We start from the raw sequence: 11531 nt of genomic DNA, 5'->3' as shown, positions 1-11531 counted from the left end.
TTATATACTGCATTATAATAATAGCATATTATTATGCCTTTAAATTTGGTGTCAACTGTTATTGCCACGTTGGTGCCAGACGGGCTGGTCTAAGTATTTCAGAAACTCCAGATCTTCTGGGATTTTCATGCACAACCATCTCTAGGCTTTACAGAGAATGATCTGAAAAAGAGAAAATATCCAGTGAGCGGCAGTTCTGTGAGAGCAAATGCCTCTTTGATGCAAAAGGTAAGAGGAGAATGGCCAGACTGTGTCCAGCATTTAGAAAGGCAACAGTAACTCAAATAACCACTCGTTACAACCGAGGTCTGCAGAAGAGCATCTCTGAAGGCAAAAGGGGGTCCAACCTGGCAGTAGTAAGGTGTACCTAATAAAGTGGCCGGTGAGTGTATATGTGTACTGACATCTTTAAATCTGGCCAGTTGCTGTAAGAATAAAAAAAATCTTTAAATATTGTAATTTTAATGAAATATATATATATATATATATATATATATATATATATATATATATATATATATATATATATATATATATATATATATATATATTTTTTTTTTTTTTTAACAGCGTTTAGAAATCTGTCATAATCAGCTGATGAGTAACAAAGAAGTGAAACATTCATTCATTCGTTCGTTTTCTTGTCGGCTTAGACCCTTAATTAATCCAGGGTCGCCGCAGTGGAATGAACCGCCAATTTATCCAGCACGTTTTTACACAGCGGATGACCTTCCAGCCGCAACCATCTCTGGGAAACATCCAAACACACTCATTCACACACACACTCATACACTACAGACAATTTAGCCTACCCAATTCACCTGTACAAATGCCAACTGAGCCAAGGCTCGAACCAGCGACCTTCTTGCTGTGTGGCGACAGCACTACCTACTGCGTCGCCAAGAAGTGAAGCAAACACCTTCAGTGAAACCTCTCATGCTGATGCCTCTTTACTGAGTGACCTGAAGTGACCCCGCCCATCAGCCGCTCCACCAATCAGCTCTCGGCGTGCTCCTCTCAGCCAATGAGAAACACAAAAACAAGCCACCCATGCGGCAGCTCCAACAGCACAGGAAGAAGATGTGTTTGATCAGCAGATAGCGGTTATTGATTAGGAGGAACTATGCGTCTGTTTTAATCCATCAGTGGATTTGAGAAGTGCGCCAGTCATGGACGTATCAGCGGGTCTGTTGTTAGAGTATGTTTTCTCGCCTGCAAACATAGCAGGTTTGATAGCGTTCGTACTGGTTTTCTATGTGCTGCAAGAGTACCAGTGGCATCAGACATACGCCAACATCCCTCCGGGTCCAAAGCCATGGCCCATCGTGGGCAACTTCGGGGGCTTCCTCGTGCCACCTTTCATTTTAAAACGCTTCGTGAAGAACAGCAAAGAGTTCGCGAAGGTGGTGTCGAACCCGCTTTCTCCTCAGGCTGGACTCATAGAGATGTCCAAACTGTACGGGAACATATTCAGCATTTTCGTCGGGCCTCAGCTCATGGTGGTGCTGACGGGATACGACGCGGTGCGGGACGCGATGCTCAACCACACGGAGACGTTTTCTGACAGACCGCACATACCGCTCGTTACTATTATCACCAAGAGGAAAGGTACGTTACCATAAACAGTTTAGTTAATGATAATAGATCACAGTAGATTAGATTAGAATGGATTGGTACAAAAAAAAAAAAATCACACTTAACAATATGGTACAATCTGCAAATGTATTTGCTAACACAAACCAATACAGAAGAATACAATATTAAGGTAAAGTTGGTTTTATATTTGCACATTCATTCATTTTTGAACAGTGACAACTTGTGACATGCTTCCTATTTTATTAACCAAGCTGCTTCTAATATTCAGTCTAAAAATTGCATGCAAGTATGACTTCAAAACAATAATAGCGTTATTTAATAGACTGTGAACAATGTTGTAGGCTACTTTGGTAGTCAATAGCTGCTAATGTGATTTCACAGTGCTTTTCTGAAATTATATTATTAAGGAGAAACTCAGAACGTGTACATATGAAACCTCATTTACCTCAGTGAATACATTTAGTGTTTACACAGCTTTGTTAACCTCAGTTATTCATAACAAATGAAGAGTTCAGATGCAAAACCTACCTTCATACCCTTACAGTTTATATTTTACTAAGTAAATATAAATCTGACTTTACCTTAATGTGCTGTCCCTTTATTTATAGTTTAACATTTTCTTATGCATTATTAAAATCCAATGTTGCGCTTGTTAACAGCACACACATCTTAAGTCAGCTTAACGCAAGCGCTTTAATAGTCAAATAGGTGTCCAATTGCTGTGTTAAGGGATTATTCATATTGTTGACACCAAATTCTGACCCTACCATCTGAATGTCTCATTAGACCTCCAATCCAATCTTCTGTTGTGCAATTTTGGTGAGCCTGAGTGAATTAAAGCCTGAGTTTCCTGTTCTTAGCTGACAGGAGTGGCACCCGGTGTGGTCTTCTGCTGCTGTAGCCCATCCGCCTCAGGGTTGGATGTGTTGTGTGTTCAGAGATGCTCTTCTGCAGACCTCGGTTGTAACGAGTGCTTATTTGAGTTACTGTTGCCTTTCTATCGAAGCAGGTCAAAGTCATTTAAGTCATCTTTCTTCCTCATTCTGACCATGTCTACATGCCTAAATGCATTGACTTGCTGCCATGTGATTGGCTGATTAGAAATTTGCATTAATGAGCGGTTGGACAGATGTACCTAATAAAGTGGCCGTTCTGTGTATATATCATAGTTTGACTTGGCTGAACGTATTTACACTTAAAAATGGTGCTTAAAAATCTAGATTGGAACCCTAGTTATAGTATGAATTATACGCTAAATAAAAAGTGACCCAAAATTGTTTACATAATAATGTTAAAATATAAGTTTGTTGTGTGCAGGGATTGTATTTGCGCCGTACGGCCCGCTGTGGCGAACCAACCGCCGGTTCTGTCACAGCACTCTGCGCAGCTTCGGCTTCGGCAGGATGAGTCTGGAGCCCTGCATCCATGAAGGCCTGGCCATCATCAAAACCGAGCTCCAGAGCCTCATCGAGACAGCAGGCCCTTCTGGCATTGATCTGACTCCGCTCATCAGCAATGCGGTCTCCAACATCATCTCCTTAATGAGTCTGGGTCAGCGCTTCCACCATGAGGACAAGGAGTTTCGAAACATGCGGGATCTCATGTCCCACGGCCTGGAGATCAGCGTCAACACCTCCATTCTGCTGGTCAATGTGTTCCCCTGGCTCTACTATCTGCCATTCGGTGTCTTCAAGGAGCTGCGACGAGCCGAGCTTGACATTACAGCCTTCCTGAAGAGGATCATCGCGAGGCACCGAGCCACACTGGATCCGGAGAATCCCAGGGACTTCATCGATATGTATCTGGTGGAGATGCTGGCCAAGCAGAAAGAAGGCAGTTCAGAGGAAAACCTGTTCTCCGAGGATGATCTCTTCTACATTATTGGAGATCTCTTCATTGCAGGAACCGACACGACGACTAATAGCATGCTGTGGAGCATTCTCTATATGTCTTTGTATCCTGATGTGCAAGGTATGTTCGCAAACTCTGCACTGTCATTTATGGTTTGATGTTGTCTTTAAAGGGTTCAACATATTCTTAGTAACACTCTAGTTTGTCAGAATTCACTCTATTAACTCATAGCCTATCACCTGCGTAATATCATGATAATAACTCTATTACTAGTAATTAAGGTGGCTCAGTGGTTAGCACTGTCGCCTCACAGCAAGAAGGTTGCTGGTTCGAGTCCCGGCTGGGTCAATTGGTATATATGTGTGGAGTTTGCATGTTCTCTCCGTGTTGGCGTGACTTTCCTCCGCGTGCTCAGGTTTCCCCCACCGTCCAAGAACATGCGCTATAAGTGAATTGGATGAACTAAATAGGTCATAGTGTATGAGTGTGTGTGTGTGAATGAGTGTTTATAGGTGTTTCCCAGTACTGGGTTGCAGCTGGAAGGGCATCCGCTGTGTAAAACATATGCTGGAATAGTTGGCAGTTCATTCCGCTGTGGTGACCCCTGATAAAAAGGGACTGAGCTGAAGGAAAATAAATGAATGAATGAATACTAGTAATTATAAAGCATGATCTGAGTCTGCATCCCTAATCTTACAACATTCCTAAACCCAACTTATTGCCTTGCTAACGATTAGTAAATTGCTAATTAGTTATTTATTGAGCTAATAGTCTTATTTGATGGTTTTTATAATAGCGCATATTTTGACTGTGTTACCAAACTCCGTTATTAATTACTCTCATATTGGTCCAATCCCTTTCTTCAAAACACAAATTAAGATATTTTAGATGAAATCCTGGAGCTCTTTCATCCTCCATAGACAGAAATGATGCCAAGATGTGCAAAGGAATATCCAGAAAAGGAACGAAAAAATTTTGCCTCTTTCACACAGTGATATTGGTAAATATCTGGAAAATTACCGGAATGTCTTTACTGGTAAATAAAAAAAAAAAAACGCTGTTCACACAGGCAAGGACAATCCGGAATTTTTCCAGAAAAGACCATTCAGACATCCATTCCAAAATACAGGTAAATTCTGACACCATTAACCAGAAATTGGCTCAAAATGGCTGCGCTTGTATTTGTAAACGTAATAGGAATCCAGCTTGATAGTTTCACTTTTATTTAAAGCTTTAGCATTCATGCAGCTTATTACATACACATCCAAAAGCAGAAGCACTTACCGCAGCTAAATGTTTACACATTTGACAGCATAACAAATTCTGTGGAGGGATAAGTATTGTGAACAACTTCGATAAAAACAAATGGATGAACATTTTCACATTTCGAAATTTACATAATGTGTGTGTGTGCTGGCGCTCAGCGGAGAACTCCTGCACTTCACATGCACACGCGTCAAGCAGAGCGGTCATCGTAAGCATTTTATCGATCATTTTTTCCACAGTTGGCATTAGGAAGGAACATAGAAAAGTTATCTGACCAACATCCAGTAGCTATATGTGAAGTTTTTTTTTTCCCCAAAAGCAGCACTAATGTAAATGCGCCTGAGTGTTCTGATTGGCTAAAGTAGACATCTCATGTCAGCATGTTCAAGACGTGAACACGCTCTTTCTGGCAATCTTTCTTCTGCGTTCACATAGAGCAGCATTCCGGGAAATTACCGTTAATCTTACCACTTCTCTTTCCGGAAAATTGCCGGAACGAATTCACTGGTATTTTTAAAAACTGCCAGTAATTTAGAGTAAAGGTCTGTATGAGTGAAAGGGGCTATTGTCAAAACATTCCATGTGACTTTGATGGTTCAGTTTTAAGCTGCAGTCACACTGGACTTTTCTCCCCTTAGACTTCCATTTATATGCACACGAATTTATCAGACCGGAAACGCAAGCTTGTACGATTTCACAGTTTCACAGTACGCTGCATTGCAAAGTTCAAGCTTGAACATGTCATTGACATGACCTCTCTGAACAGAAATTTTAAATATCGACCAATCGCTTGCTTTTTTTAATGTCTAATCATCATGTTTAATCCCGCCCCCTTTCGCAGCACAATATGACAGAATTTCGCAAGATCAAGTCTGATCGCCGTTTTAATCATTCAAAGCTCCTAAAACAATTTTGTGCACCAAAAAACTATAAGAACAATTTTTTTTCCACCAATGTTTTCACTTCAAGTCATCAGGGTGTGCATTTACTACTGTACATACATACAGTACAAATATTTAAAAAAAATGCATGGATCATATTGCTCATTGTAAACACACACCCTGACCTGAAGCGGCTGAAGAGAAGTCATAGACAAACAAAGTAATTTTTTTTTTTTTTTTTACAATTTTGGCACGCAGCTTTTTATGGTTATAATTGAACCACTGAAGTCACACTAAAAGTTTTGACAGTTTTGGCTTCTTTTCCATTGCTGTCTACTGAGAATGAAAGAGCTCTTGTATTTCATCTAAAATCCCTTCACTTGTGTTTCGAAGATGAACGAAGGTCTCAGGGGGACTGAAACAACATGAGAGGGATCTTTCAGAATTGTAATATTTGATTTTGAGTGAACTAACTGTTAAACATCTTTGTTTAATGACCCCTAGAGAAGGTTCAGAAGGAGATTGATGCAGTGGTGGGATCTGAGAGAGTGCCCTCTCTGACCGATAAGAGCAGTTTGCCGTACACTGAAGCCACTATTATGGAGGTGATAAGAATGACTGTTGTGGTTCCTCTGTCCATACCACATATGGCCTCAGAAACCACCGGTGAGCTTTGGCTTTTTTAGAAATATTCAGGAGAACATATAGGAGATATAATATGATGGAACTTCTTAAAATGATAGTTCACCCAAAAATGAAAATTCATGCGCAGGAACACCACTTATGGGACGGTTTTCTTCAGGCTCAGATAGCGATCATCAGTATGATGGTTGATTTAGAAATAAAAAGCTGCAGATAAGCCAGAAAAATATGAATAATTGCAATAACAGTTTTATTACAGACGTACAGGATTTATTTACAATATTAAGTGCTTGCATTCGAACTGCAGTCTGTCAAAATATACTGAAATGTGAATTTGTTTAAGATTCCCCCACGAACATTATTTGATATAGTTTCCCACAGAAGGTATTTTGATATTGCAGTTGATTTTTGATGTTTATCTACTGTTAATTATTAACAAATTAAAGTAAACCAGGTCAACTTGAACTTCACCATAATACACATACAGTCTGCACAAAGCACATAATCATCGGACTTTAGAATGAATCAGTATTTCTTTTTTTATACCACATCCAAAGGGTGCACAGATATTTTCACTATACAAATATTTTGAGGGCACTTTAAAAAAAAGAACGGATAAATTAATCTGTGTCTCTTTGCAGAGTTCAGAGGGTTCACCATCCCTAAAGGAACGGTTATCATCCCAAACCTCTGGTCAGTTCACAGGGATCCCACAGTGTGGGAAAATCCTGATGACTTCAATCCATCACGATTTCTAGATGACCAGGGAAAGATTCTCAGGAAAGACTGCTTTATTCCATTTGGATTGGGTATGTTTCATAAGTCATGCATCTTCGAATAAAACAAACAGTGCCAATGTTATGCGATTTCAAAGGGTGCTGTTTTTGTTTTGTAGTTTCTTGCTACATTTCTTAATTCTTTCAAGGTCAAAAAAAGACTTGCAATTTTCTCATAAGTTTCACTGCAGCATCAGCTCTTTTTCCAAAACTGTTGATTAAAGGTGCTGTAAGTTTTTGACTCTCCTATAGCATAAAAATACCATAATATGTTTGCAGATATTTAAGAAACGTGCCAAGTGAACATTCTTGTTTATCTGAAAAGCAATGCTGAAGTCCGATATTCTGCTTTGGAAATACGTTTCTGTGCCGGAATGTCTTAGTTTTAGTTTTTATTAGCCTGCCCAATGCCAGTTTAGCCAATTATATTTCAGCACCCTGGATTGTCTTGGTGGAAAACCGCATATTTCATTCATTCAGTCAGGAAGACTGTCAAAGCATGCATCTGTGACCAAAATGCGAACTCCGGTGGACAGTAGTAGGACAGCAGACTCTAGAATGAGGTGCAGATTCAGAGTTCCACATGAGGTGGTGATTAATTAGCAAATAATATTACAAATGTAATATTTTAATACATTGTAACTTAGGGTCCTAAAATTATGATACATGACGAGAAAAATGATAAGGTTTACTCATGAAATGGTAAGGTTTATAATCAAATTAATACATATTAAACATATTCCTTCTATCGTGTACCGTTGTTTTTATTTAAACATGATTTAAATCAGCCTTTAGGCTCGACCGTCAGACTGGCTCCTGTTGGTCAATCTGGCAACCTGCACTTGCATTTGTTTCGATCCTGGAATGTAATACCTAGTTCAACCACTAGGTGTCAAATTTACCGTACCTTTAAAGACTCCAGCCTCCATTCACTTCCATAGTTTTTTCAACTATGGATGCTTTTACACATAGACTTTTGTTTCGGAACCCGTCTCATTTGCCCAGTTAAAGCGATTCGCTTGGCATATGTGAATCCAGCAATAGCGATCGGATCCGCGTTAAAACAATCAGTCCAAGATCGTCTGAATGAGGTGGTCTCGGCTCGATTGAAACTAATTCTGGAGCAGATCGATTGTGGTGAGAAAGCGATAATCCGAGCCCGGCTATTAGGGGTGTAACGATATTACAAACCGAACCGAAATATCGTGATACACCAACCACGATACGCATCGCGAAACTCTCGTGGCGTACCGCGGTATTCTCACGCCCCCTGCTGCCCATTATTGAGGTTGACGTCACTTGTCTCTAAGTAATTGAAACCAATTTAAACACATCTTTATTTTATTACATTTGATTGAAATGTATTAGTAATGATGAGCTTTTGTACTAAAAATTATATTCTAAAGTTAGTATTTTCCAAGTGCTTGTCTTGTCATGTGACTTGAGTGAGCGATAGTATTCGCATAGTATTGAGATTGCAGATCCCCCAGACACATTTAAGTCGCCTGTGTGGGAACATTTTTGTCTTCCAGTGGAGTACAGGAATATAACTTGTGTTATAGACAAAGCGCACGCGTATCCGTTCTAACTTTCACGAAACTTACTTATAAGGAATAACATTTAAAAAGTGTGGTAATTTTACAATGTGAGGGTGTAAGCAAAAGACGGCAAACAAAAGTGTTTAATGTACAAAAGTGAAACCAGAATAATGCCCAAATATATACAAAAAAAGAGAAATATTTACAATAATAAAAATAATATAATAAACCTGCAAATTCAAACAAAGTATCAAACAAAAATAGTTAATAGTTAAACTCGAGTTAGAGGATGATAGTGAAACCAAACAAAAGAAAGAAATAAAACAAAACAACTCTAACTCATGAATAACCCTTTACCTCGCTAGAAACTGATGAAAATAAACGTTTTCAGCGCAGTGCGACGTATTTTTCCGTATACTGAACTTGCCATGTGAAAGAGAACCACACCAAGAGCAAAGGGCAACAATGTAACAATTTTAATCCCTGTTTCTGAACAAATAATTTGATTCACAGGTGTGAAAGCACCCTAAGACTACTTCTGCTTCTGAGAAATCCTAAGAAAAAGTTCTAAAACAAACAAGCTCACTTCCACATCGCAGAATACAGTCAATACTTTGGATTTGGATTTGCTATTGCACTGCCGAAAAGAGCGCAGTGTCGACTTGACATGTTGACAACACAAACCAAATTATTCCAGGCCTCAGATACACGTCAAATTAGATTATAGACTTGCTTCATGCTAAATTGTTATGAACTACATAGGTTAGTAAAACTGGATGCTTTATTTAGGCATTTCAGGGTCGCTTCTTTCTGCAATTTTGTCGTAACAGTAGAAACAGACAACAAAAAAAGGTACCCTTATCGCTCAGTAAAAACAAGCCATTTAAAACAGCTAAAATAAAGGCACTTTAGGCTACCAACTACTATTGCTCAAACTGCACATTGCTGATTTAAAGTGTTGTGACTCTCACAGGGCGCAGAGTGTGCATGGGAGAGCAGCTGGCGAAGATGGAGCTGTTTCTGATGTTCACCAGCCTGATGCAGACCTTCACATTCAGGTTTCCAGAGGGAGCAACTGCTCCTTCCATGCACGGACGCTTCGGCCTGACTCTGGCTCCATGCCCGTTCACTGTCTGTGTCAAAACACGCTGAACGGGGCTTTAAAAATGTCAATACCAAAGCAAGGAGTCATCATTAGGGAGCAAATTGCACAGGTTGTGCATTAAGGAGAGTTGTTCATTGGAACATGAACAAAGTAAGAAGTAAGGGCCTTTTTAGTTGTATGATGAAGCAAAAGCTTTTAGGCTATTTTTATAAAAAGAAATGTCCTAAATTTTCAAGAAAAAAAAATGCATACACTTTAAAAAATATCTAATATATTAACGTAGCAAGTAGTTTGTCGTTAATGGATGTTTTACATTTATTTAGTCTTTTGATATGCATTATGAGATCTTTGATCTCTGCCACAACAAATATTTATGTTTACAAGCTTAACAAAGTGACTTTTATTGACATTTTACTAGCTTGAAAAGACCTCCATGAAGTTGCCACCCCATAAAAATAAACAATCCTTAAAACCAAGCATTATATCAAATTAAGCACAGTTTGTTTGTGCTGTGCTGGGGTCCGTTCTTCGTACGTGGATTACATATTTTAACTATATATATATATATATATATATATATATATATATATATATATATATATATATATATATATATATATATATATATATATATAAGTTAAAAAATACATATTAAAAAAACTTGTGCAATCTGCACTCAGAAGTAAAAGTAAAAGACTGCCACCTGGTGGTTCAAAAAGAAAATTTATTGATATGAACTTTTTAGATACAAACTTGTACATGCACAATATTTTTTTTTTAAAAAAAGATAATAATTTATGCTGTCATGCACGTGTTTTGACTGCTAATATTCTGATGATTTGATGCTTCACAAACGTTTATCAAATGTTTACCTTTATCAAATGCTTTTTTGATGCAAAATTAATTTATACAGTTTTTCTCTATGCAGATTAAAACTTGAGTAGGCCTAGGCTACAATAATAAAGAAAATCTTCTCTAAATGTAGAACTAAATACATTGAGATGCATTGAAATACATGATGAATACTCTTGACACATGAAAGTGTAAAGCCTGCAGCTCAAAACAAAGGTGTAAAGTTATTGCTTGTCATATTTAACAAACCCTTTACTGCTAATTTGATGTAATTTTGCTCACATGGATAATTGAATAATAATCAGATGATGTCATTACGCTGCTGTGCCGTCAGCCAATCATTGCATTGCTGATCATGATTTCGAGGATGGATAGATCTGTCCTTCACAACGCTCGAAGCGATCTCAGATCAGTTCATCCTGACATTTTTAATCTGATTCGCAAACTTGTTTGAAGAACCAAATTAGCTGTAGATCAGTTATCAAGATTAACAGATCCACGAACTGTCAGATCATCTTGCTTTGTGGCCATAAAACAAACACTTTATCTGTTTCCGATGTTTAGATATAACCAAAATGTTTCGTGGGCCGTGACGTCACTCTCCACCCCAGGTTTTCTAAATGACACAAAACTGGTGTCATTCCTTTGTGCTCGATTTGTGCTGGTTTGTCTCATTAAAACAAATACTGTATCTATTTTCCTCATTTAGATATAACCAAAATATTTTGGGAGCCGTGACGTGACTCTCCATCCCATATCCTCTAAATCAGCACAAAACAGGTGTCATTCCTTTGTGCTTGATTTGTGCTGGTTTTGTCCCGTTAAAACAACCACTGTATTTATTTTCCTCGTTTAGATATAACCACAATATTTCATGAGCCATGACGTCACTTTCCGCCCCATTTCCTCAAAATCTCACCAAACTGGTGTCATTCAGTTGTGCTGGATTTGTTCTGGTTTGTGCAGTTAAAATAAACACTATCTATTTTTATTGTTCAGATATTGCCTAACCTCTAACGTCTAT

At 38.4% G+C, this 11531-nt stretch overlaps 2 protein-coding genes across 12 annotated transcripts in view; one reads left to right on the top strand and one right to left on the bottom strand.

Moving 5' to 3' along the window:
• Positions 1–11531, bottom strand: part of gstcd (glutathione S-transferase, C-terminal domain containing) — a 158422-nt gene that overhangs the window by 132909 nt on the left and 13982 nt on the right. For 2 of the 10 annotated variants that reach the window (XR_012392742.1, XM_073927100.1), the window contains exon 1: positions 822–1555. The exons of 7 other annotated variants lie outside the window; for them this stretch is intronic. The gene's annotated coding sequence lies outside the window, so the exon portion shown is untranslated. Of the gene's footprint in view, positions 1–821; positions 1556–11531 lie in introns of those variants that run through there. One more of the 10 variants, XM_073927143.1, reaches the window with a different exon arrangement.
• cyp2u1 (cytochrome P450, family 2, subfamily U, polypeptide 1) lies at positions 1047–10182 on the top strand. 2 transcript variants are annotated; one of them, NM_001145564.1, is made up of 5 exons: positions 1078–1608; positions 2914–3567; positions 6099–6260; positions 6878–7045; positions 9524–9716. In NM_001145564.1, exons 1-5 carry the CDS (start codon positions 1170–1172, stop codon positions 9700–9702), a joined length of 1602 nt encoding a protein of 533 aa, NP_001139036.1. In that variant the 5' UTR covers positions 1078–1169; the 3' UTR covers positions 9703–9716. The 2 variants fall into 2 exon arrangements, with proteins under 2 accessions (XP_021330598.1, NP_001139036.1); XM_021474923.3 differs by lacking the exon at positions 6099–6260 and having other exon boundaries at positions 1047–1608; positions 9524–10182.

This window comes from Danio rerio, chromosome 1 (genome assembly GCF_049306965.1).
Source record: "Danio rerio strain Tuebingen ecotype United States chromosome 1, GRCz12tu, whole genome shotgun sequence".
NCBI classification, from domain to species: Eukaryota; Metazoa; Chordata; class Actinopteri; order Cypriniformes; family Danionidae; genus Danio; species Danio rerio.
The sequence above is the reverse complement of the archived record's forward strand: the minus strand, read 5'-3'. Positions and strand labels throughout refer to the sequence as shown.

Bases quoted from the DNA above. Each gene is read 5' to 3' on its own strand.
- cyp2u1 (NM_001145564.1), top strand. From the start codon at position 1,170: ATGGACGTATCAGCGGGTCTGTTGTTAGAGTATGTTTTCTCGCCTGCA. The intron at 1,609-2,913 runs GTACGTTACCAT...TGTTGTGTGCAG, and splicing joins TATTATCACCAAGAGGAAAG to GGATTGTATTTGCGCCGTAC. The intron at 7,046-9,523 runs GTATGTTTCATA...TGACTCTCACAG, and splicing joins CTTTATTCCATTTGGATTGG to GGCGCAGAGTGTGCATGGGA.